General features: G+C 38.1%; 1 protein-coding gene across 1 annotated transcript in view; it reads left to right on the top strand.

Annotated features, from left to right (window-relative positions):
• Positions 1-9,656: 9,656 nt before the first annotated feature.
• The window catches only part of LOC145981802 (uncharacterized), a 57,162-nt gene continuing 41,122 nt past the window's right edge, over positions 9,657-25,696 (top strand). Inside the window, exons 1-3 of the mRNA XM_083115225.1 lie at positions 9,657-9,729; positions 20,830-20,894; positions 24,910-25,108. Of these exons, the coding sequence (XP_082971351.1) occupies positions 20,846-20,894; positions 24,910-25,108 (248 nt within the window). The 5' untranslated portion in view covers positions 9,657-9,729; positions 20,830-20,845. The remainder of the gene's footprint in view (positions 9,730-20,829; positions 20,895-24,909; positions 25,109-25,696) is intronic.

The following is a 25,696-nucleotide window of genomic DNA, read 5'->3' as shown; positions in this document are numbered from 1 at the left end:
TCACAGAACTCACTGTACAGAGAAAGTTTTGTAATTAGGAGGTGGTCGTCCATATTCCCTCCTAAAACTTCGATGACAGCAATCGATGATTTGGTCCCATGATACCATAAAACACATTCAGTTTTCTCCTGAAGTGGCGCCATTTTCAGTTTCAGCGACTGCAGCGCATCCTATACCAACTCAGCCTCTACCTAGAACAAATGGGGAAGACTTTACGAATTTACATCGTGTAACGAGTCTGTGACCATGAACCAAAATTGTCCAGTGCGAATGCAGGGCTGCCCAATTTAAGAAGGCGTAGCATCGATTGCCAGTTTAAAAAAGTTATTTAACGACTTCCTTTGTATGACACGATTAGTCAGCAAGGATAAGAGCTCCATATCATCCACTGGCAGTTGAGATAACGCATTATCTGTGCAAACACAGGAAAGGACGCAGCTCATAAATCATGAAAATCTGAATTCTTGTATGAATACTTCATGTTCATTGCTATTTCCTATAATCTCTTAGTACACAACATTCGGGTGCGACGGTGCATAAAATGACACGAAGGGTTCGATCACCTTCTTCAAGAGCGGTTAACCTCTGGTGTGTTCACCACTCTCTGCAGGGTGATTCTCATGAGAGTGCATCTCTCACTCACTCTATGAAAGAAACTTGAGGGTGAAGATGCAAGTGAGGATAACGTGAACCTCTACAACATCTATATGTAGCAAATAAGGGTAAAAGTTATAATCTTGAACGTCTTGCCCAGAGTAGATTATAGACTTCGCAACAGCATACCTTGAACAATGGTAAAGGTAAAGTGCTCCCCTGTGCATAGCAATACGCCATGAAGGCGTATAGGGGGGTGGGGGTAACGCCCCACACTTTCTTGATCCGGTCGTGAGTGGGGGTGATGTGATCAGCATCACGCCCCTGACCGCCTTTACCCCCCAAGGTTTCCCCCAGGTACCCATGTTATTCGACGCTGGGTGGGCGCCGGGGCCGCCTCCATCGTTAGAAAAGTTCTCGGATTTGAACCGGCCGGGGATCGAATCCGGGACCTCTAGCATGGTAGTCAGAGGCGTTACCGACTGAGCCACCGCGGCCACTACCTTGAACAATGACCTATCGATTTTCAATTCACAAGTTCCAATTGGAAGCTAAAGAATTTTCTGATCATGAAATCACTCTGCCCTAATTTCCTATTTTGAAACATATCACCAACAGAATAATCATCAGCAGTCATTCTCTCTCTCTCTCTCACACACACACACACATACACACACACACACACACACACACTCACACACAAAGTGAAATTTGTTCGCTTCCTTTCTAGATTCTCAACAAAATCTGTATACAGTGTGAAATTTGTTCGCTTCCTTTCTAGATTCTCAACAAAATACAGTGTGAAATTTGTTCGCTTCCTTTCTAGATTCTCAACAAAATCTACATACAGTGTAAAATTTGTTCGCTTCCTTTCTAGATTCTCAACAAAATCTATATACAGTGTGAAATTTGTTCGCTTCCTTTCTAGATTCTCAACAAAATCTACATACAGTGTGAAATTTGTTCGCTTCCTTTCTAGATTCTCAACAAAATATACATACAGTGTGATATTTGTTCGCTTCCTTTCTAGATTCTCAACAAAATATACATACAGTGTGAAATTTGTTCGCTTCCTTTCTAGATTCTCAACAAAATATACATACAGTGTGAAATTTGTTCGCTTCCTCTCTAGATTCTCAACAAAATATACATACAGAGTGAAATTTGTTCGCTCCCTTTCTAGATTCTCAACAAAATATACATACAGTGTGAAATTTGTTCGCTCCCTTTCTAGATTCTCAACAAAATCTACAGACAGTGTGAAATTTGTCGCTTCCTTTCTAGATTCTCAACAAAATATACATACAGTGTGAAATTTGTTCGCTTCCTCTCTAGATTCTCAACAAAATCTACATACAGTGTGAAATTTGTTCGCTTCCTTTCTAGATTCTCAACAAAATCTACATACAGTGTGAAATTTGTTCGCTTCCTCTCTAGATTCTCAACAAAATACAGTGTGAAATTTGTTCGCTTCCTTTCTAGATTTTCAACAAAATCTACATACAGTGTGAAATTTGTTCGCTTCCTTTCTAGATTCTCAACAAAATCTACATACAGTGTGAAATTTGTTCGCTTCCTTTCTAGATTCTCAACAAAATCTACATACAGTGTGAAATTTGTTCGCTTCCTCTCTAGATTCTCAACAAAATATACATACAGAGTGAAATTTGTTCGCTCCCTTTCTAGATTCTCAACAAAATATACATACAGTGTGAAATTTGTTCGCTCCCTTTCTAGATTCTCAACAAAATCTACAGACAGTGTGAAATTTGTCGCTTCCTTTCTAGATTCTCAACAAAATCTACATACAGTGTGAAATTTGTTCGCTTCCTCTCTAGATTCTCAACAAAATACAGTGTGAAATTTGTTCGCTTCCTTTCTAGATTCTCAACAAAATCTACATACAGTGTGAAATTTGTTCGCTTCCTTTCTAGATTCTCAACAAAATCTACATACAGTGTGAAATTTGTTCGCTTCCTTTCTAGATTCTCAACAAAATCTACATACAGTGTGAAATTTGTTCGCTTCCTCTCTAGATTCTCAACAAAATCTACATACAGTGTGAAATTTGTTCGCTTCCTCTCTAGATTCTCAACAAAATCTACATACAGTGTGAAATTTGTTCGCTTCCTTTCTAGATTCTCAACAAAATCTACATACAGTGTGAAATTTGTTCGCTTCCACACACATATATACAGAATTTGAAAGAAAGAAGTAATAGAAATTGAGATTGAGACAGTAAGAAAGGGAGTGAGATTGAGAAAGAAAAGAAACTGGAAATACATGGAAATGGAGAGAAAGAGGAAAGAGATGCATAGAGAGAGAAAGAGGGTTGGAAGAGATGTAGAGTGAAAGAAAGAAAGAAATAGAGAAATACATGGAAAGAGAGATGGAGAGAAAATTGAGAGGGGAAGAGACAGAAATAAATTGAGAGAGAAACAAGTACGACAAGATAATTAAAATAAGTACGACAAGATAATTAAAATAAGTACTCACCGTGACTTCCTCGCACCGCTCATCAAACCCAGATTCTTCACTTGATGATTCAATCTGCAAAATACAGGGTTATTCAAAATTAGTTACCTAAAACTAAAGCTGACTAACTCCGAAAGCATTACTCAATAAAGATTCAAATGTAGTTCTAAATATGCACCATATCATGAAGTTTCATTTCTAGGCTGCCAGAGGACAGTCGCTCTGTTAAAAGTGACTATGTGACCAATAAACCACTTGACATGGAGTCTTACAGCGCAGTGTTGCCTGTGGTTTCACGAAACAGTCCGTATTTACCGTTCAACAGCGTTTCAGAAAAAGTTCCGCCTCAAGGAAAGACTGTTAAATCCTGGTATGATCGTCTTATCAACACAGGCTTTATTGCACGCAAAGAAAGATATGTTTACGCGAATATGGGATGAAGTTTTATACGAGTGGGATATTTGCCTAGCGACGAAAGGGAGCCAAGTCGAATATTTTAAGAAACTGAAGTTATGTCAATTTTAATGTAGTAAAGTATATCATACAAATGAAGTTATTTAATTTATTGATTGAGTTTGTGTTTTTAGACCACTTTATGCACAGCAAGGCTAATCGGAACTGGACCTACAGCTTAAATTGGGATCCGAACCACTATGTGCCTCCACCGGGAATCGAACCCTGGACCCTTTGATTACAAGGCGACGACGCTACCACTTCGCCATCGAGGAGGCAGGCACTAGAGTTCTTTAATAACTCTGCATATGAAACGAGAAATTATCATATGCTGACCGTTCCTTTTACCATACTAAAAGAATTACGAATTACGCAATTGGAAAGGAAATCAGGAATTCTGGATTCAGCGTCCATTAACGAATTTCTCTGGTGGGTCGTTTTGTGTAGACGTCTCCTAACTTGTGGTTATCAATTACAACCAGTGGCGTATTGGGTGTGGGGAGATATCGGGCGGGGCACTTTGAAAGGTCTTGAAACCCTACAATAGTACACGGACTAAAAAGTTCTTTAACGGAAGTAACGCTTATTTTTCTTTTGTTATTTCCGCTAGCAAAGCGTTACTTTGTCAGTATTTGCGTCAGTAGCGTCTTACCGAAATTGTATTACGCCCACCCGCATATACGTATACCTATGCGTTCTAGTGGAGACTCTTAGATGACGTTGTGGCAACACTGTATGCGTGCTGGGTTCGTTCCCTGGTGCAGGCACAAGATGCGTTTGTTCGTATCCCACTTTACACTGCAGGTCCAGCCCCGATTAGCCTATCCGAGCATAAAGTGGACTAAAACAACGTCCTATTATTGAAATGCGCATTGTTCAGCAGACCAGAAAGGCCATTATCACTATCAGTGGAAGTGTTGCCAACTCAGGAAGGTCTGGCATGTTTTAAATCGCTGAAAATGGGGCTTTAGAAAGGGGGACTTGTATTCTAAATCCTATTATATTTGTCCACTTAAGAACCATTGTTCAACTTTTTCTTAAGCATGTATCCCGGCGGGTTATGCAATGTGAAAACTTAGTCGTGCATTTGGTTGCCTACCTATTAGGTTGATTAACTAAAATCCAAAAATCATTTTTGCTCGTAACCGTGCAGTTACACATGAAAAAGCATTTTATTCTCTTTTCCGGTTCGTAACAAATAAACGCCTTTGTATGCGTTTAAGATTCATACAGTCAACGTACCAAGCTACAGATCGATTAGGTTGCTTAGGAACGTAGATTAGCCGTTACCTATCTTATAACGGAGATAAGAGAGTACCGATCAGTCCTGAACGAATGGCGTCCACGAACTCAAACTTTGGTGCTAGTCAAAATATGATATATAAATTGGAAGTAGTTGAAAGAAGCATCTTAAGATGTCCTGGATGAATGAAAAGTTTGCTGGGTTGACTGATTCATTTGGTTTATTTTACTTCTCGTTTCTCTGTCACTTTTGGCTAATGGCGAAGATGGGGATGAGTGATGACATGATGAAATTGATGAAAATTGATCGATTGGTTGAATTTGAAATTTTGGGTGCGTCAGCACTTAGGCTATTTTGAAACCCTTACCCTAACTAAAATATAACTGTAATGTCGACGGATTAAAAATATTCTTACTTGTGTTAGAAGCTGAGACTGCAAAGGGGCACTTAGCACACATAAGGACAACCCACAGCACATCATACACACGCCCCTACGAGGATTATACTGGCTGAAGGACCAGACGCCAGAGCCTCGTTAGTAGGGAGCGGAAGTTGATGACCTAAAAAATGCAAAATATGACCATTAAATTTGTTAGTTTCAGGTTAAAAGTTGAAATGAAATAAAATTAAACAAAATGCAATCTTGCTTTAAAAAAAAGCATCAAATGATAGCACATGCACATTCAATTAAAGTATGCAATTAGGATATCCAAGGGAAACAACCGAATAATTTTAAAACAATTTAATGAAAAAGCTCGTAAATAGCAATCCTGCGAGATATACATATATAGGCCTATGTTTACATTGGTGAAGAGATTTAAGAATATTACCAAAATGAAAGAAGTGACAAAATATGACGAAACAATATACCGAATATTGCGAAAAATGCCGAAAATTGGGGAAAATGACCTAATACCTGAAAATTGGAAAAAAATGCAAAAAAATGCACTTAAAATTACCTTTTTTGGGTTCTAGACGAAGTGTAATATTGTGTATATTTAATGGGCATCGTGTCAGAAATGTCATAAAAAAGATGACATTTCATCAACTTCCGCTCCCTACTCATTAGTCTGCAGAATGCAGTCCAGGGTGTACTAGTGGAAGTTAGATTCACAATTGAGTGTACTAGTGGAAGTTAGATTCACAATTGAGTGTACTAGTGGAAGTTAGATTCACAATTGAGTGTACTAGTGGAAGTTAGATTCACAACTGAGTGTACTAGTGGAAGTTAGATTCACAATTGAGTGTACTAGTGGAAGTTAGATTCACAATTGAGTGTACTAGTGGAAGTTAGATTCACAATTGAGTGTAATAGTGGAAGTTAGATTCACAATTGAGTGTACTAGTGGAAGTTAGATTCACAATTGAGTGTACTAGTGGAAGTTAGATTCACAATTGAGTGTACTACCTGGAAGGGTCACTCCTTACACCCCGAAATTGATGACAAGGCACACACAAAGAATAACCATGCCGGGATTCGAACCTGGAACCGCTGGTTGTGGTATCCACTCCACCACGGAGGTCAGTACTCCATTATACACTCCTCACAAAAAGTTTGGAACATAGTTATGTTAGGCAATAGGTGATAAACAATGCCTTGGAATTCAACAACACATGGTATCTGCTGGACGTTCAATTATATTCGCCGACATATGACACCGTACCTATCACCTATTGCCTAATATAACAATACTATAAACTTTTTATGAGGAGTGTATATACTGTTATATAACAGTAACTCTCGGTACAGTCTCGATTTCACAAATGATCTCGAAGGGTCTCGTCTCGTTCTCGAATCGAATTTCGAGAGATCGAGATCTATATTATCTCTATCGGAAAGCAAGCAAGAGAAATTTGGGCAAGTGAACGTTAACCACTAGGCTACCGGATAAACTGAAAAAAATCTCATACAAGACATGAGCCGATTCTCAACCGCTCCCCCTTCCTGCCTCATTTATCTTTTCTTCCTTAAAAGGAAATATTAAGTGATAAGTATTGCTCGCTTATCACGGTCGCTGCAAAAACACTTGTAAGACAAATATCTTCGGTTGCGCGTCACTTATCGATAAATCAAGACAATGTAAAGAAGAAACGTTGCATAATTTCCGGTCTGAATCTTCCTCTACGTAGTCCCAGGATAGAGAAATATACATTCCACCACCATGAACAATTATTTATCTCACTTCCGATCCGGAACTCTTAACAATGCACGACCCTTGCTTTTCAATACAATAGTATGGGATTTGGATTTTTGTTTTCGTGGGAGATACGATCTATTACTGAATACAGCTGTTCGCGTTCAGGAAATGCATATTTGACTATCTTTAGACAGGTACGCACACAGGAGAAAAGAGAAAGAAAAGATACGATAGATAAAGAAAGAGAGAATGAGAGAAAAATGAGGAAGAATGAGAGAGGGAAAGGAAAGATAGAGAAACAAGAATAGATCAATAAATGACAGAAAAAAGAAAGAAACGATAAAGAGATGCAGAAAGAGAGAAAGAAAGGAAGAGAAACAAACGAAGAAAGGTAGAAGGAAAATGAGGAAAGATAAAGATAAAAGGAAGAGAGGAGAAACAAACGAAGAAAGGTAGAAGGAAAATAAGGAAAGAGAAAGAAAGATAGAAGGAAGAAAAGAGAAACAAACGAAGAAAGGTAGAAGGAAAATAAGGAAAGAGAAAGAAAGATAGAAGGAAGAAAAGAGAAACAAACGAAGAAAGGTAGAAGGAAAATAAAGAAAGAGAAAGAAATATAGAAGGAACAAAAGAGAAACAAACGAAGAAAGGTAGAAGTAAATAAGGAAAAGAAAGAAAGAAGGAATGAATGAGAAACAAATGAAGAAGGGTAGAAAAAATATAAGGAAAGAGAAAAAAGAAAGAAGGAAGAAAAGAAAACATGAAGAAAAAGAGATGGAAAGAAATAAAAGAGATAGAATGGAATTAAGAAAAGGCAAACAGAGGAAGAAAAACAGAGAAGCAAAGGAAGAAATGCATGAAGAAATGTAGGAGAACAAAGTGAAAAAGTGAGAGAGAGAGACATGGAGGAGGACAGAAAGATAGAAGGAAAGAACAGATGACTGAGAAAATGAGAAAAGTTGAGAAACTGAGGTAGAGGGAGAAGCAAATGAACAAAGAAAGAGAAGGCAAGTGAAAACAAAATGGAGAGAGAGAAGTTTCCATTGCAAATGTGACTTCTATCTTCTTGATATTAACAATAACAAAATATATAAATAAAAACTCATACCTCCCTGAATGCTTATTTTTGACGAGTTGTTACTGTATTAACCATTATCTTGGTCTAGAAAAAAATATCTTATTATATGGAAATAATATTTGAATGGAATAAACATTTATTTTATTTTTATGTAGCAAGAACAGTTGTGCAATCTTGTGCAAGACGACAATGAGAAAATGCAATGATATAGTAGATTTATCGAGTCTTGTAAATTTCTTGAATACATTTTATTTTTTAAAAAGCAAACAATAACAAACATTTAAAATATGTTGATTATTTCTTGTTGCGTGGGCGATTGGCACCGATAACGTTTGTAACTACGAATGTATTGGTCTCATTATGAGGAAGTTTCAGTTTTAAGCTCTAATATTTCTGTTACACTATTATTTATGTTGTCGTTGTTATTTCATTAAAGAAAGCTGGGCTTTGGTAGGGTTATGGCTTTGGGACCAACTAACTTATCCTGGTGTCTTATTATTATTATTACTAGCAATGAACCAAGTGGGCGGACTCTGGGTTTCGCACCCATTGTTTTCTCCAGGTTCTCTATCTTTATCTCTCTTCTATTATCTGTTTCTAACTTTCTGCGTCGCTGTTCCTTCCTATTCTCAACCATCACCTGCTTATTGTTCTTTTCTTATCTTTCTTCTTCTGTGCTTCGTTTCACCTTCCTTCTTCTTCTGTTTCGCTATTTTTACCTGTTTCTTTATTTCTGTCTTCCTTCCTGTTTCTCTTTTTCTCTTCGTTCCTCTATTTCTCAATCTCTTCCTTTCCCTCAATTTTCTTCGCTGTTTCTTTGTTTATTTTAATCTTCTTTCTCTCTCTCTCTCACTTCTTTAAATTTACTCACTCTCTTTTATCTTTATTTATTTCTCTTTCAACCTATTTCTCAATTTCATTCTCTTTCTCCCTGATTTCTCAATCTCTTTATTCCCTTCCTTTTCGTTGCTGTTTATTCTCTATCTTCCTACCTCTGTTTCTCTATTTATTTCTTTTTTCTTCTCGTGTCTCTATTAATTTATATCGTCTTTTCTTCATCTTTCGTATTTGTATATTTTGTTATTCTACGTCGCTTTTCTGTCTGATCTGGTGATGAAGGAACACTCACACAGAATATCCGAGGGTAAAAACCACTAATTGTATAAACGATTCCAAGAATTTGATTTGATTCTTGTCCGTAGCGTCTCTTTTATGTATCGATGACGGGACACCCATGCCCAGGCCGGGATTCAAACCCGGAACCCTTGGCGTCGAGGTGCGCTATGCTAACCACTACGCCACGGAGGTCTTAAAGCGATTCCAAAAATTCCTCATACATGCCATTTCGGTGGGGTATATGCCTCCTTTGGCACCACTGTGGCGACGCTTCTGCCTCATGGCACCGCCTATGTTCTTGAACCAGTCTGCTTTAAAATTGTACCTCGAAACTCCTAACAGCAACAACAAAGACCAATTCCAGCCGACAATCCGAAACGCGGTATTTTCATGAAACCGACGAGTACCCTCCCGGGATAAAACAAAAATCCAGGACATTCTGATACCAAAACGAACGAGAAGGGGTGGAGGGGGGAAGGAATTAGCTACTTCATGCTTATCAGACGCTCTTTTATCTGTCGATGTATATAGGCGTTGCTTTCACCTGAAGATAAGAAAGAGTATTCTCGTCCGTTGAGCGAGACAGTGCGTGTTACATTTGTGTCTGAATCGAAAATAATCTTTTTAAAAACCAGGTAAGCATTATCATTAGTCTCTAATTGTTGTACATTGTTAGAATAGCATTTGCATTGTTGTGGAACCTTTTGTCGGTAGCGTACCCACCCGGGAGAGAAATTAAGGATCTTTATTAATATTGCTTAGTGCACACGTGGACTTTCAAGATGGCTGATCGTTCGCCATTTTTATCGAGCCAACACCCATCCTCAAGGCTCTTGGGGAAAACTTGTTCCTCTCATGGATAAGTTTATACATTGTTTCGTGTTGGTTTAACAAGTGTGAAAATGCTTGGATTGTGTTCTTAGAGTGTTACCAGGTCTATACAAGGAAGAAGGATCATGTAGTGAGAAAGACTGGTTCATTTATGAGGGAGGGGAGGAAAGTACAGTGCAAATACGCACAGAAAAGTAAATGCATCAGTTGAAATACAAAATGCATAATGCCTCTAGCTTAGACTAAAGGTTTAAGTGCATCACTGAGAAAGATGCAGGATGATGCATCAAGAAAAGCATCAATACAGTACAGCTCGAGGTGGAAAGAAATACTAACTTGCATTATGTGGTGTACTTTGCGTTACCTTTACAAATGATTCATCAAACTGTAAAACCTGCTTCTTGGCAAAGGCCAAAATATACACTTTAGTGCATCAATCGGTACGTTTCTGGTGGCGTCGTTGCCTTGTAACTAAGGGGTCACGGGTTCGATACCCGGTGGAGGCACATAGTGGTTCGGATCTCACTAAAAACTGCAGATCCAGCACCGATTAGCTTTACTGTGCATAAAGTGGACTTCAAACAAAAACTGAAGCAAACAAACAAGCGTTTCTGGTGCATCTGATTTACATAATTTTCTGTGTGTAGACCTAGCGGTAAGAGGTCTATAGTCTGTCCAAGCATCTCTGGAGCAGGCGAACGAAAACAAGTCTCTGCGCAAGTAGTGACGAGAGACGTCTCCATCAATAAACACTGAGAGGGAATGGGATTGCGTGGAGGGGTAAAACGACTGCAGCGGCGCGTACTGGTTCTCTCTGCCCACTACATTTCCTCCCCTTCTCTGACGCTATGCGCAGCCTTGCCCCAGAGATAGTTGAGACAGGGTATAGAGCAAAGCTGCACATAGTACGGCCTATCCAACCGCCGTGACTTTTATGCGATTCCCTTCGCACAAGTCCATTCATGAGGGCGTGGGGGGGCTGAAACCCTCTCCTCCAAAGGTGCCTCTGCTGGAAAAAGTTACTTTGAAAAGCGCCACAAAATGAAAATAAAATATTTGAAATGTGGTAAAAATATTATTAACCACGCGACGTAAATTGGTCTAAAAGTTACAACTGATACTCTACATGGGGGAGGTCCACAGGGGCCTCCACACACGTGACTCTGGGTTTGACTTTGTTTTTATAAAACCAGTAACTGTATTCAGTGGCGTACCCAGGATTTTTGAAAGGGAGGGGTTATGTACACTTTTTCTGGTAGTCAGCTCTCATTTCGCCAACTTGTCCTACCTTTGATTTTCTTTTCTTAGTTATACTGGGACAAAGGGGGGGGGTTATAACCCCCAACAACCCCCCTTGGGCACGCCATTGACTGTATTGTGACTTGATATATAGATAAAACAAAGGAATATAGTGAGGTAAGGTCAGGGTCCTTGTGCATGTACACATATACAATGAAGACACAGTGGCCGCGATTAGGGAGGGCGAGGGGGCAGTTTGCTCCCTACTTCTCGCCACTTTTGCCCCTGCACTATGATAAAATCTTATCCACAAAGGGAAATATACTGCATTTGCCCCCCCCCCCAGTTTTGACACCTTGCCCCCCGTTTTGGAACCCAATCGCCGCCACTGTGGCATATGGGGTGATGTGGAGGTAGAGCTCCACATATTCTTGATCCCGACCATAGTTGGGATGATGTGATCAGCATCACGCTCGGCCGCCTTTACCCCCAGGGTTGCCCCCAGGTACCAATTGATACCAGGCTGGGTGGGCCTCAGAGAGAGGTAAAATCTCAAAATATATCCTGAATTGGCCATATCGAAAGGATAGAAGAAGCTGGAACTGTTAAAAGAAGAACAAAATGGAAACGATTTTAATCTAGATTAAGATAATGTCAACAAAGAAATTGGAAGCAGATTAGATCAAGATTTACGGAGAATGAAAGTTAAAAATTGAAGACAAATAGAGGAAAGCAGTAGTACAATATTTTTTAGCTTTCCATGACTCAGAGTTGTAGCGCCGTGTAAAGAACGTTATTATGAGACGTTATCTTTAGTGTAAATAAAACATAGACCTCGCAGTCACTTAATCCAGTAGTTACTACCACTGCATATATAAAATTTGGACACCCCTGGATGACAAAGTGTTATTAAAGTTTACAATGAGAAGGATAATGAATAAGGGAACAGAAGTTTAGTTCTAGAAAAAGTTAATAGATGGCACCCTTGTATTATTAGGTGTGCTCAGAAAATCGGAAGAGTCCATTGCTAGACGATCTAGAAATGTGAATTTTTATTAAGAAGCTTTGAACAATGACTAATATCAACAAAAAATATTTTTGAAAAATTCGTCTTTACCTCTAAGAAGGTGCGAATCAGGAGCGCCTGCCCCCCACCCTGTATCATGTCATAATCTCCATAACGTATTTAGGGGCCTTCCCGATAGCGCAGTGGTAACGTCGTAGCTTTGTAATCACGGTGGAGGCACATGGCATAGTGGTTCGGATCCCACTTTAAACGGTAGGTTCAGTCCCGATTAGCCTTACTGTGCATAAAGTGGACTTAAAACATCAACTCAATCAATCAATAAAAAAACAAAACATAAAGTATTTAATTACGATAGCCTGTATACTACTATCCTATTATTGAGTCACTTTTTTGTCTTTACTGAACATTTTTAATTGGTCCCCCTTCGAAAATTCTTCCATTTCTCCATCTAATAGATTAGACATGGTGCACCCGGTAGCAAAACTGACTTGGAACCAGTTAAAGTGAATCAATTAGTAAAGAAATATATTCTCATTTCCCCGTCTCATTGCACTTGTTGCAACATGATGCCAAGACCTAAACTTCTTCAAAACCATTAACGCTAGGCAAGCCCAGGCACACAGCGACACTTCCGGTGCGAATGAGAAAATAATTTACTTTAACCTTCTTGCTCTCACAAGTTGGTTCTCTGTTTTATATCTCTGATGCGGTGAGCACGATGGTGAGGTGTGTCGATTGAACTCTTGCATCTTAAGATTGTTGGTTACTTCTATTTGATGCTGAAGCAATGGTTAGGCTACACTGACTTAGGCCCGTTGCCTGAATTATATTTCGAGGAAAGGGGCTCATCCCTTATCAGTAGCTACCATTTAAAGGCAAAAAAGTGGGTGGTAGAAGCTCTGAAGATAAATTTCCCAATACATTACAACTTATTACGTACATAAGATGTTCAACCCTGTTAAGTTACAACTATAACTAAGTAACTCTCTAGCCTTCTTGAACCCGAAGGTTCATGGCTACAGCAACACAGGCCTTTCATATGTCCCTATCCTGAGCAAGATCTATATACTCTTTTCCATCCCTACCAATTTCCTGTAGGTCCATCTCAACGTTATCCCTCCATCTTCGTCTTCCTACAGGTTTCTTACCATCAGGTTTCCCAACAAGAATCCTGTAAATTCTTCTTTCCTCTCCCATTCGTGCCACATGACCTGCCCACCTAAGTCTTCTTGATTTAATCATTCTAATAATATCTGGACATAAATACAAATTATGTAACCTTCTCCACTCACCTGTCTCCTCATCCCTTTTAGGTCCAAAGATTTTCCTAAGGATCTTATTTTCAAATACTCTCAATTTATGTTCCTCTTTCAATGTAAGGCACCAAGTTTCGCATCCATATAATATTACAGGCAAAATTACTGTTTAACTTTTAGTTTCTTAGATATTAAACGAGAAGTTTAATATGAGAAGTTTATGAAGAGAAAAATAACATGCATTTCCTGAATGAAGACTGCTTTTTATTTCCTCTTTAATATCATTTTTACTTGTTAGTATTACTCCTAAGTACTTCTATTCGTAAACTGGTTCAAACATGTATACACTATTTAAATTAGATATTTGTAGGATTTCGGAAAGAGGGGATTCAGCCCCACAGAACCCTCCACTGGACACACCGTACCGTAAAATTTGCAATATTATACCGTTAACATTTAACAGTTTGCCTGTTAATTTAGAAAAGGCTGACGAAATCGTTTTAAAATTGATATAAATTTGTTTGTTTGATTTAGTGTTTTAAGTCCACTTTATGCACAGTAAGGCTAATTGGGACTGGACCTACAGCATGCGATCATGATGTATCGGTATCGCAAACTATCGGTTGGAATATCGTTGCTCATACCAACCGATACCTTTCCAGAGCTATGATCGTTCGCAGGGCCCGACAAAATGCCGGACAACAATTTCGCGGAATCTAATTATGCAAAATTTGTAGTTTTCATTCATTTTGTACCAATATTATGTGGAAAGAATGTGTTCTGTGATTACATAACAGACATTTTAATATTCTGATCTATTTTTTGAATGTTTCAAATAAAAAATCTGGTAAATTGATGCTTACAATGGATGTTATGGATGATATGACGTCATCGCGCAGTGCACTCTGGGAAACAATTGGTCAAGCAGATTCACATATGTTAAGTAAAGCGTATGAGAAGTCTTCTTACAGCGAGAAACGTTGCATTTAATAACTTTACAGGCTATTCACGGTTTATGAAAGGCGGAGGAAAAGGTATAAAGTACACATGCTCACGATAATTATACGCACAAACTTTACCGGGCATGTTTTCAACGTGGGATTGATATGGCGCAATGATTTGTGGGGGAAGTTGTTGGCTGATTATTGGAGCGTAACACACCCATATTAATCAATATCTTGAAACATTTTGTTACAACTTTCAAGCATCGGTATCGACTCAGCCATAATATAGATAATTATTATATTATAGATTATTAATATTATAAATTATATTAATTAGAGTAATTATGTAATGGCCGTTATAATAATTTAAAAACTGGCATAGTAATTTTTCAACAGTAGTTCGGGAGGCAGAAGAAATTCCGTTTATTTCTCCAACTTTTTCTTCTAGTGTATTACACTTAAATGTATGAAACGAATAACAACTTCTTAGAAACTTAGAACTTTAACATTTCAACAGAAATTGCTTGATATCTTGTAAAAGTTTATCTAGAATATTTCATTTGCTTTGATAAGCAGCGATAAAGTTATCAATTGTACAAGCAAAAGATACAGATGAGTTGCCTAACATCTTTGCTACATTTAGGCGGTAAGTGTTGCCATCTAGTGATGGAAAGAGCGGTACGCCATCTTGATATTTACACGCGTATCAATAGGTGCGAGATAAGATATCAACTTGTCAATACTCTTAATCATTGTTGGTTCTCGATGTCCTAATTTGAGGCAATGCCTTTGTTGTTCTCAGAAGGAATGCGTAAAATTGAAATTACATTACTTGAAGCTGTCTTCGTAATAATCAATGTTGCTCAAAGTGCGTAAGTTGCTTTGTCCAACTCTTCTAGCCTGTCACAGATCCATCTGCGATCATAAATATTTCACTAAGCTTCACTGTATGATTAGAATGTAGAGGGTCAGTGTACAGGGCGCGATATTAAAATATCCACTTAACAGTTCTTCAAATCTGTTACACCAACTGAAATAGTTTTTGTATGTAGAGTTAAGCATAGAGTCTAAAGTTTGAGAATATGAATTATACAGGGTGTACACAAAGTGTCTGACACATTTTAATCAGTAATAAATCAGAAACTAATGAATATACAAATAAACTGGTGGCAATGACAGATAGATAAACTCAAAAAGTTTTATGTCCTATATCAGTACACTTCTGTGTGTGTTCATTTTGTTGCACGGAGAATGTCTAGACGATAATCGATTTTTTCACACGTTCGGTTCAGCATGTCGACATCCAAAGTCGTTATCGTGTTGTTTATTCTGGCTTTCAGTTGATATGTTTATCACTTTTGTCTCATAGAAATGTATGCCACATATCCCCACAGAAAAAAAGTTCAGTGGGGTTTTGTCGGGTGATCTCGTGGGCCAAGGAATCGAATCACCATGTCAAATTGATTGGCAAGCATTCGTTCAAAACACGACGAATAATGTTGACGAACCTTACAAAAGTGATTAAAATAAAGCGAGATATCTACTGTGAATGTCGACATGCTGACCCGAACGACTGAAAAAATCGATAATCGTCTCGACATTCTCCGTGCGACAAAAGAAGCACATAGAAGTGTACTAATGCAGGACATAGAAAGTTTTGAGTTTATCTGTCATTGCCACCAATTTATTTGCATATTTATTAGTTTCTTACTTATTAATACTTAAAATGTGTCAGGACACTTTGTGTACACCCTGTATAATAGAAAATGTTATAAAACGGAATACACAATCTTAATATATGAACGTTTGTCCTCACTCACGAACTCCTCAACGCACAGCCCAAACCAATGGAACCTATAAACCTGAACGTTTAGAGGTAATACAGTACATTATAAATATACGTAAGTCCTCAATAAATGGCGCTAAGTGTTATACATCTCGATATGACTGTTTATATACGTTTATACAGTTCAAAGTACACGATAATAGAAGCAAAAAGGTCTCAGTAAACATGGGTCAGCAAACGAGCCGTTTTCGAGATAATTGCGAATGTGTGGTTAAAAGCCGTCACTGACTTCATTGTTTGTAAACGTCGTCCTAGTTGGTAAATTGCTAATAATACAGTAAGAAAAGTCATTGGAGATATCATTGCTTTTATTGAACGTTCTACTTACTTTAACAAACAATTACTGTACACTCGTACCTGTTAAAGGAGGTGTCAGAAGCGTCGTCCTTGCATCTGAATGCAATACTGTACGCGATTCCGCATTGAGTTTCGAATTCTTTCGAACACCCCCGGTTCATTTCGGAATTGGTCACAAGCATGTACAATTCTCTGTACTGATTGTATCCACCCTGTTTGATTACAACGCCACCTCTCGGAAATGTTCTGTTTTGTAAACAAAGAGCAAACCTCGGAACGCGCAAGGAGTAAAGCAGTCGGTGTTTACAAAATGCAATCAATGACTGCTTCTAACCACACATCCGCACACATTATTAGCATTTTACCAACTAGGACGACGTTTACAAACAATGAAGTCAGTGGCGGCTTGTAACCACACATTCGCAATTATCTCGAAAACGGCTCGTTTGCGGACCCATGTTTAAACTTTTTGCTTCTATTATCGTGTACTTTCAACTGTGTCAGTTTGTGCCATTATTTATGATACACCCTGTATACACGTAGATCTCTGCAAAATCCCGGACTTGGCATGGGTGTTCTTTATGAATGTTCCTTCATCAGTTCATATCATCACTTACGAGAGAAAATCAGGAAGCGTAAATGGGTTCTGGACCGGAAAGAACCTTTTTATCTGTAAAGTATTTCAATTCGTTCCAGGAACCATTTTATCAGATCAATTTAAATACGGTCCAGGAATCTTTTTCCGGCTCAATTTAAATACAGTCCAGGAACCATTTTTCAGACTGAATTTAAATTGTCCGAGAAAAAAGATTCCCGTCCTGTTACGGAACCAAATAGAACAAATTAGAACTTATGGATTCCTAATAATCCCAGGGTTAAATTCAATTACCGCCCGAAAGAGAAAATCAGAAGGTGTGAATTGGTTCTAGGCCGTAAGTATTTTAATTCGATCCAGGTGTCACGGTATTCAGTGACGTATAAAATCACAGTTTGATATCTATCATTTTGTTTATTTAATCATATTACGAATTGTGTAAAGTGTAAAGTTTGGTTTATGTAATATGATTGCATATTTGATTTAAATGAGCACAGGAGCGGGCCGACTAATGACCTAAATTCACGTAAATGTTTAAACAAAAATGAAATGGTACGTTGATTAGATCCATGATTTGTATGTATATTACCATATGACATATCCCAGGATTGAGAATGAGTGAAAGAATGAGAGAGTGAATCAGGGGGACCTGTAAGTTGTTTGTTATTCCAATATTTTCTTTAATACAATACAGGGTGTATCAAAAAGAATCATCCGATTTAAAAATGCTCTATTTAGGAAACCAATGGACATAGAACCTTGCAGTAAGTTGTAGAATACATGCTGGAATATAAAGTTTTGCTTGCAATAAGGTTTACTTTGTTGCAGGTAGGTGCCACTGGTGCAGCTCACTCTTTACTCTGCGTCAGGATGGCAAACCAGCAACCGGCAGCATTCTGCGTGCAACGTCGAATACTGTGAGCAGTAGGTGGTGCAGCACCGTATTTACGACGAAACTCACGCTGCACAACTGTAACGGACCACATTTGTTGAAGTGGAGAACGCAGAAAGCTTTCGGTTGTTGGGATGCCATCTTGAAGCGGACTAAAGAGTGAGCAGCACCAGGCGCCCGTTCCGAAAGTCGCACGAGTTGAACGCGTTAAACGAGTTATGGTAAATGGCCGTCCCATAAGTGCTCTCGTGCATTTCGTTATGCTGTCCCAAAAGTCGCTTTCCGTGCTTCTCGTGCAAGAACGAGATTCACCAAACGCACGGGCCAGAAGACTGGTTTGTTCGGTGAGAATCGTCTGCTGCGTGCAGGCAACGCGCGTGCATGATGGCTTTAAACTGCATATGAAGCAACATGCGTAAGACGAGTGTGCCTCAACTGTTCTTACAATGTGATTAAGATGAGTAACAGTGTCAGCAGTAGAGTTTATTTCTGCCATAAGGACATGCCTTCCGCTCGACGCCACGAGGACCCTGCGCCTGCGCTCTCGTCTAGAGCGTTCCATAAGTCTGTAAAATAACTCGTTCACCAGGTTGACGAGCCAAGTTACTCTCGTTAAATTCGTTTCGTTAAGACTTTCGGAACGTATTTACCTGCAACAACGTAAAAAGTATTGTAAGTGAAACTTCATATTCCAACATGTATTTTACAACTTACTGCAAGGTTCTATGTCCATTGGTTTCCTAAATATAGAACTTTTAAATCGGATGATTCTTTTTGATACACGGTGTATATTCATATTTTACCGTTCGTCCGAGTTATCATTTGATGTTTTCAGGTACCAGGTATAATGCAATTTGTGTTTTATTATTTGAGTCGACACAACTAAGGTAAAGCCAAAAGTGTAATATTTCAAGGTATTTTATCTCTACCTCGCACTAGTACGACAACAATGACCGTCTCAGTACCCGAACTAAAAACCTGGATAGTTTGCAATCACACGACTGGCCTCCCCTACCTATTGTGACGTCTGGCCCCGTGCCGGGGAATGAAAGATATGTCACACTGGGACCGTGAATGTGATTAGTTACACAGAAACCCTTTTTCCTGCTCAATTTAAATACGGTCCAGGAACCATTTTTTTCTGGATAAATTTAAATACGGTCCAGGAACATTTTTTTCTGGATAAATTTAAATACGGTCCAGGAACCATTTTTTCTGGATAAATTTAAATACGGTCCAGGAACCATTTTTTTCTGGATAAATTTAAATACGGTCCAGGAACATTTTTTTCTGGATAAATTTAAATACGGTCCAGGAACCATTTTTTTCTGGATAAATTTAAATACGGTCCAGGAACATTTTTTTCTGGATAAATTTAAATACGGTCCAGGAACCATTTTTTCTGGATAAATTTAAATACGGTCCAGGAACCATTTTTTTCTGGATAAATTTAAATACGGTCCAGGAACCATTTTTTCTGGATAAATTTAAATACGGTCCAGGAACATTTTTTCTGGATAAATTTAAATACGGTCCAGGAACCATTTTTTCTGGATAAATTTAAATACGGTCCAGGAACCATTTTTTTCTGGATAAATTTAAATACGGTCCAGGAACATTTTTTTCTGGATAAATTTAAATACGGTCCAGGAACCATTTTTTCTGGATAAATTTAAATACGGTCCAGGAACATTTTTTTCTGGATAAATTTAAATACGGTCCAGGAACATTTTTTTCTGGATAAATTTAAATACGGTCCAGGAACCTTTTTTCAATGAAACAATAACCAAATTGGACCGAATTTAAATTGTGCTAGAGAAAAGATTCCGGTCCTGCAGCGGAACCCAATAGAACCTATTAGAATTTATGGCTTCCTGGACCTTTTAACAACTCTGCTTAAAACTTCAGATTCCTAGCAACATTTGACGTAGAAAGTTAGGCAAAGATTTCTCTTCTACAAAAAACAGATTTTTTTAATGTCACATATTCGGTATTGTATCAGGTGGCAACGAATTAAGGGACACCTATTGTCACTCTGTAACTCGTGTATTAATTGAGCTGGTATTTTTCTTTCCTTTTTATCTTTTTTTACACGTATGTAAAATCTAACTGACATAGCAGAAGAAGTGGATGTTGTATAGAATGGCAGCAAATCACCTAAGTATTGAGCAGCGTGTCAAATGTAAACGTGCATTTTCTATTATTACGAATGGGCCCGTTCCGAAAGTCGCACGAGTTTAACGCGTTAAACGAGTTATAGTAACTGACTGTCCCATAAGTGCTTCCGTGCGTTTCATTATGCTGCTCCAAAAGTCGCATTCCGTGCGTTTCGTGCAAGAACGAGATTCACCAAACCAGGAGGCTGGTTTGTTCCGTGAGAATCGTCTGCTGCCTGCAGACAAAGCGTGCGCTGATGGATTCAAACTGCACTAGTTCGGAAAATGTATTATAATTTTAACAGAGACCGATATGAAGCAACGTGCACAAGATGAGTATGCCTTAACTGTTTCAGACCTTAAAAATCTGGTAAGCAACGAGCAGATAGAAGGAAAGCCAATTACGTCTCCAAGCTTGCATTGATATAAATGGAGCTCAAATTGATAATTACGTGGAAAACAGATAAAATTGTCATTGTGCTGTCTAAGTTACTATCTTCAGAAAATAAAAAGTTGTCAATATTATAAATATGTTCTCATTGTTAAACGTAATTGATGATCAAAAGGTACCCCCTTAATTCGTGACCACCCTGTATAATGATACTTCAATGTTACAATGAAAACTAAATCGATGTTATCTTTTCATTTTCAGACGTGACAACTAAGAAATGTACAGGATTTATCTACTGATTGGATGTGTTGTTGCAAGTTTTCTTGGTAAGTAGTTTTTTTTAGCATGCAATGTTAATTTGACGCATACATTGTCTAGTGCTTTAAACTGTACTGTTTTTTCTAACATAACCTTTGTCAGTAACATTCAGAATACTACAGCGTGTCCCAAAAGGTACTTTACAAGTTTGACGTCATACAGCACAACTTGTAAATGACACAGAGGAATATACATTGTTGTAGGTGATTCACCAACGCCTAAAGTTTTGTTGCCAGGTTTTGATTAAGACGGTGCACCTCCACACTGGGCCTTAGACGTGAGAGATGTCCAGCATGTTGGATTGGAAGAGATGGTCCAATTGCCTGGCCTTCTAGATCCCCTGACATTACACCCCTGGACTTATTTTTGAGGGGCTATGTCAGAGACACACTGTACAGCACTCCTGCCATTGATCTTGATGATTTGAAAGCGAGAATAAGAGCTGCCATTATTGCCACAATTGACAGGGATATGCAGAGAGAGTATAGACAGAGTTGGAATTTCAATTAGTTATTCAGGGTGGACACTCCAGAAACAGGATAAAATTCAAGTATAATTCCTGATTTTCAAGGCTAAATTTTAAAAAATTCAAGGGTACAAGCAGATGTTTTCTCTTATCAATCTTACGTATCACGTATTCAATATAAGTCTCCGAAAAGTCACGCAACCCGGTGTTTACGACAGTATAACGGAATAGCGAAACGAAAATGTATTGCATATGTTCGAGAATAACCAACTTTCTCCTTTGTCGTTAAAAGTGCCTTAGTGTGATAGCCTGAGGTGAATCAACCAAGATATACAAAGGCAAAGCATCACGTCTGTTAGTGACACGTGACAGCAACAGTGTTGCCAGTGTCCCTCGTAATATTGTGAATACATCGATTTTTGGAACAGGCCAATTATTCCCTTGTGCAATGTTTTTGAAACTTCGTCAAAGTTCTTTTTCTGTCAAATTCAGTAGATGGCCATCCAAATTGTTCGTTGGTATTGTGAAATGTTGAAATAATTTACCTCAGTGAGTTCTGTGCATCAATACACACGATTTGCAGAAAAAAAAAATTCCGCCTTTGGCAACACTTTGCTTATTTGTTATTAAAACATGCATGTTCTTACATATGTTTGTCTCTCTAAATTTTACCAATATACAGGGTATTCTCTTGGCAGAAAGCGTTTCTTCTCATTCCGTTATGCGGTCGTAAACACCGGGTTGCGTGACTTTTCGGACACACTGTATTAAAAATATAAAGGGTCCCTGTGATTCCAAAGTATCCAAAAAATATAATTAAATCAAATGGTAAATATATTTAAAATATTTACTGTAACGTTTGGAGTTTACATACTCAGACTTGAAATACATCTACAAATACAAGTCAGAAATGTTACGGGATATACTCATGTACGAAAAATAAAAATAACAATTATTGTTAACTGCATAAGAATTTCAAACTCAAATATAGCTAATAAACTTCGAGATTCTTATCTTGCAATAATCTTCCGTCTGCCCGACCGATTGTTCGGCAAAGGACGTTAACAAAGTAAACAGATGGAGAGAATTTTGTTTTATTTCCACCCAGATTTATTTTCTATCCTTGATAAAAATAAAAGTTAAACGGTGAAAAACTTGCCGCAGAACATTTATAAATATGTACAAATTCAATGAGGTTTGGATCAATAAAAGTTGCAATTTTTCACGTCCACGGAGAAGAATCCACGCAGAATTCCAGCAGAATTCCGGGAGCCAATAATTCACGCACAATTCCTGGAATTCCTGATGAGTAGCCACCCTGTTGTTGTACGCGCCACCAGCGGTGCGCATGTTGAAGTGGACTATACACAATAAAACTTCGTGTTGGTACATTAAATGGGGCAAGGTATGTTGTATGACACCAAAGTTGTAAAGTACCTTTAGGGACACCCTGTATTTTACAAAACACTATGGAAATCAACACAATATAACCCATCTCCTCCCACTAATAAGCTTCACCTTGACATGAAATATATTTTAAAAGATGCAAGAGAAGATCTGCACTAGTTCTCAAATTATGGCGGTATACAAACTGATTATTACAATAACGGGTCAAACAAAACGTGAAATATCGATTACTGGACAGGTTCCTCTGAGGAGAATAAAGCTCCGCCAAATTCTTTGCGTTTCAAGATCATTACTAATACTACACAAGCCTATTTAACAATGGTGACCATAGCGTATCTAAACCTAGTTTACAATAAGAACATCATGGAATTAATATTATAAAAGGACATACATTAATTAAAAATTTCACCTTACTAATAAAACAAACAACTATAACAGGGTGTCTACCAAAATAGCAAATCCAAAACTCTTGACCTTCTTCCTCTTTTTCTTAAGATTTATTTAATCGCCCCGTATTTAGGTATAGTTGGAAATTTAGAATATATATATTTTTATTCAATACCTACCACAAGGCCGATTAAGATAAAAACTGAAGCTGTGCTTTAACAAGAGATTTAGACTTGCTTTTAATGCATGTAAAAAATAATGCATCGGACTTCATCCTGGTGGGGAATGGCCACATTACTTAAATATTTTCTTCCAAAACTTCACCCATGCAAAAATATACTAATTCTTAAACAAAGTGAAAAATCATAACCACAACTTAATAGAATTTAGATTTCCAAATATTAAATTTTATCAAATCCCAGTACAGGTATATAATAATGTAAATTCACTATACTATAAAAAATAGCAACCAATTCTTGACCACAAACACAATTTCTTGACTTTCTTGACCTACCTGTTGATTTCTCGACATTCTTGACTGGTAGACCCGGGTGCAGTCCACTAGCGCACAAAAATGTGAAAGTGTGCGCTCGTGGTATATGAAAGGTGCCACGAGCGCACAACATCCAATGCTGCGTTGCCACATCTATGATTGTGTAATGGCTAGGTTAGGTTAGGTTAGGTTAGCTTCGACTATGTATCTTGGTTCTGCTGGTGTCTCCCTCCTTCTGCAGCATTACATTGCCCGTCTTACGAGGCCAAATTCCGTATGAGATAGTGAGGTTATTTAAATGGAATAGGGTGTTATGAATATAGCCATTCACATAATATATGATACATAATATGTTAACTTATAAGGACCCAGCCGGGATCCTTTGAAAGGCAAAAACAGTTGACACAACATAACATAATATTACTAAAAATAAACCAATACCTTCCATTTTGTCCCCTCGTCTAACCGCGGTAGCTGGCACGACTTTAGCCGGAGAATATTCAAACATTAAAATCCTGCTCTTTGCTCTCAAAATTGCACTAAACAAGACAAATCCATACACTGCGGACTAAATTCCTACAATTTCCACCAGAAAAAGCATAACATTTTACCTCTCCTTATTAAATATATATATAAAGTTTAATTATAGAAGTGTAAGCTAGAATAAAACTTTAATTATACAGGGTGCTTGAAAATGATTTGACCAATAAAAACACGTTCCATGAACAACACAACATAATCACCGATCAAATATCCAGTGAAATACCAAACGCTTCCTTCATATTTTTTGGAACAGTCCCAGTAGTTCTAAATTCTGCCGCCAGGTGCCAGGCTGAGCAGTTTTAAAATGGCTGCCAGTGGTGAGGAGAAAGCATTTGCAAGAGTAGGTCGGTGGTGAGTGTGCAACGTCAGTTTCGCACACAAAGATCCACCAGCAAAGAACTTGTCCCATTAGCGCTGCAAACAATTGACGAGAACATGCTGAAACGTGCCTGGATGGAGTTAGATTACCGTTTTGACATGCGGAGAGAGAAGAATAACAAAGGATGCTCACATTGAGCATTTGTGAGTTAACTTCGCGATAACAATTGGCGCTTAAACTTGAAATTGTATCTCATTTTGACAATTTATGAATAAATATAACGAGTTGAAATCGTTCATATCATTTTGAAACACAGTGTACTTAAATATAAAGGTACAATTTATTACATTAAATTAATTATATTAAATTAAACTACAATTAGAAACAGTCAATGTTGCAATCTTTCAGGAGTCTTTTGCCAAGAAAATGCAGGACCACATCTCCCTAATTCCATTGAGGAGTGCTACAAGAACCTAACCCTCTTCCAAAGGGAGAACAGGTACCCGATGGACCTGAAAACTTTCATAGCCATCGTCAGGAAGATAGAGACGAACCCTGTGAGGCAACCGTACGATGCCAAAACGCTCTCTTTGGAACTACTACACAGGTATAATGTTTTCAACTTTTATAATTACTTACTCGAAAAAAAAAATAACTGTGTTATATTCTAGGTAATGCATTTTAGAAAAAAACCTCAGAGTTACTTTCAAAGTAATTATAAATTCCTCATACTCCTTCTTACTACGAGGGACGTTCATAAAGTAAACATTATTGCCACGAAAGAATACACTAACGCACACGAGTTTTTGTGAATGAATCAGTCTTTCACATAAACTTCCACTTTATGCTCGGGGTTTTCTATTCTGCAAAGCGATTGAGGCTTTCTGCTCTGCAAACCATTCAGGGCTTTCTGATCTGTAAACCATTCTGGGTTTTCTGCTCTGCAAACCATTATGGGCTTTCTGCTCTGCAAACCATTCTGGGTTTTCTGCTCTGCAAACCATTCTGGGCTTTCTGCCCTGCAAAACATTCTGGACTTTCTGCTCTGCAAAACATTCAGGGCTTTCTGATCTGCAAACCATTATGGGTTTTCTGCTCTGCAAACCATTATGGGCTTTCTGCTCTGCAAACCATTATGGGTTTTCTGCTCTGCAAACCATTCTGGGCTTTCTGCCCTGCAAAACATTCTGGACTT

The sequence above is a fragment of the Lepisma saccharinum genome, chromosome 30 (assembly GCF_977018435.1).
Source record: "Lepisma saccharinum chromosome 30, izLepSacc3.1, whole genome shotgun sequence".
NCBI classification, from domain to species: domain Eukaryota; kingdom Metazoa; phylum Arthropoda; class Insecta; order Zygentoma; family Lepismatidae; genus Lepisma; species Lepisma saccharinum.
This window is presented reverse-complemented; position numbering and strand designations above follow the sequence as displayed.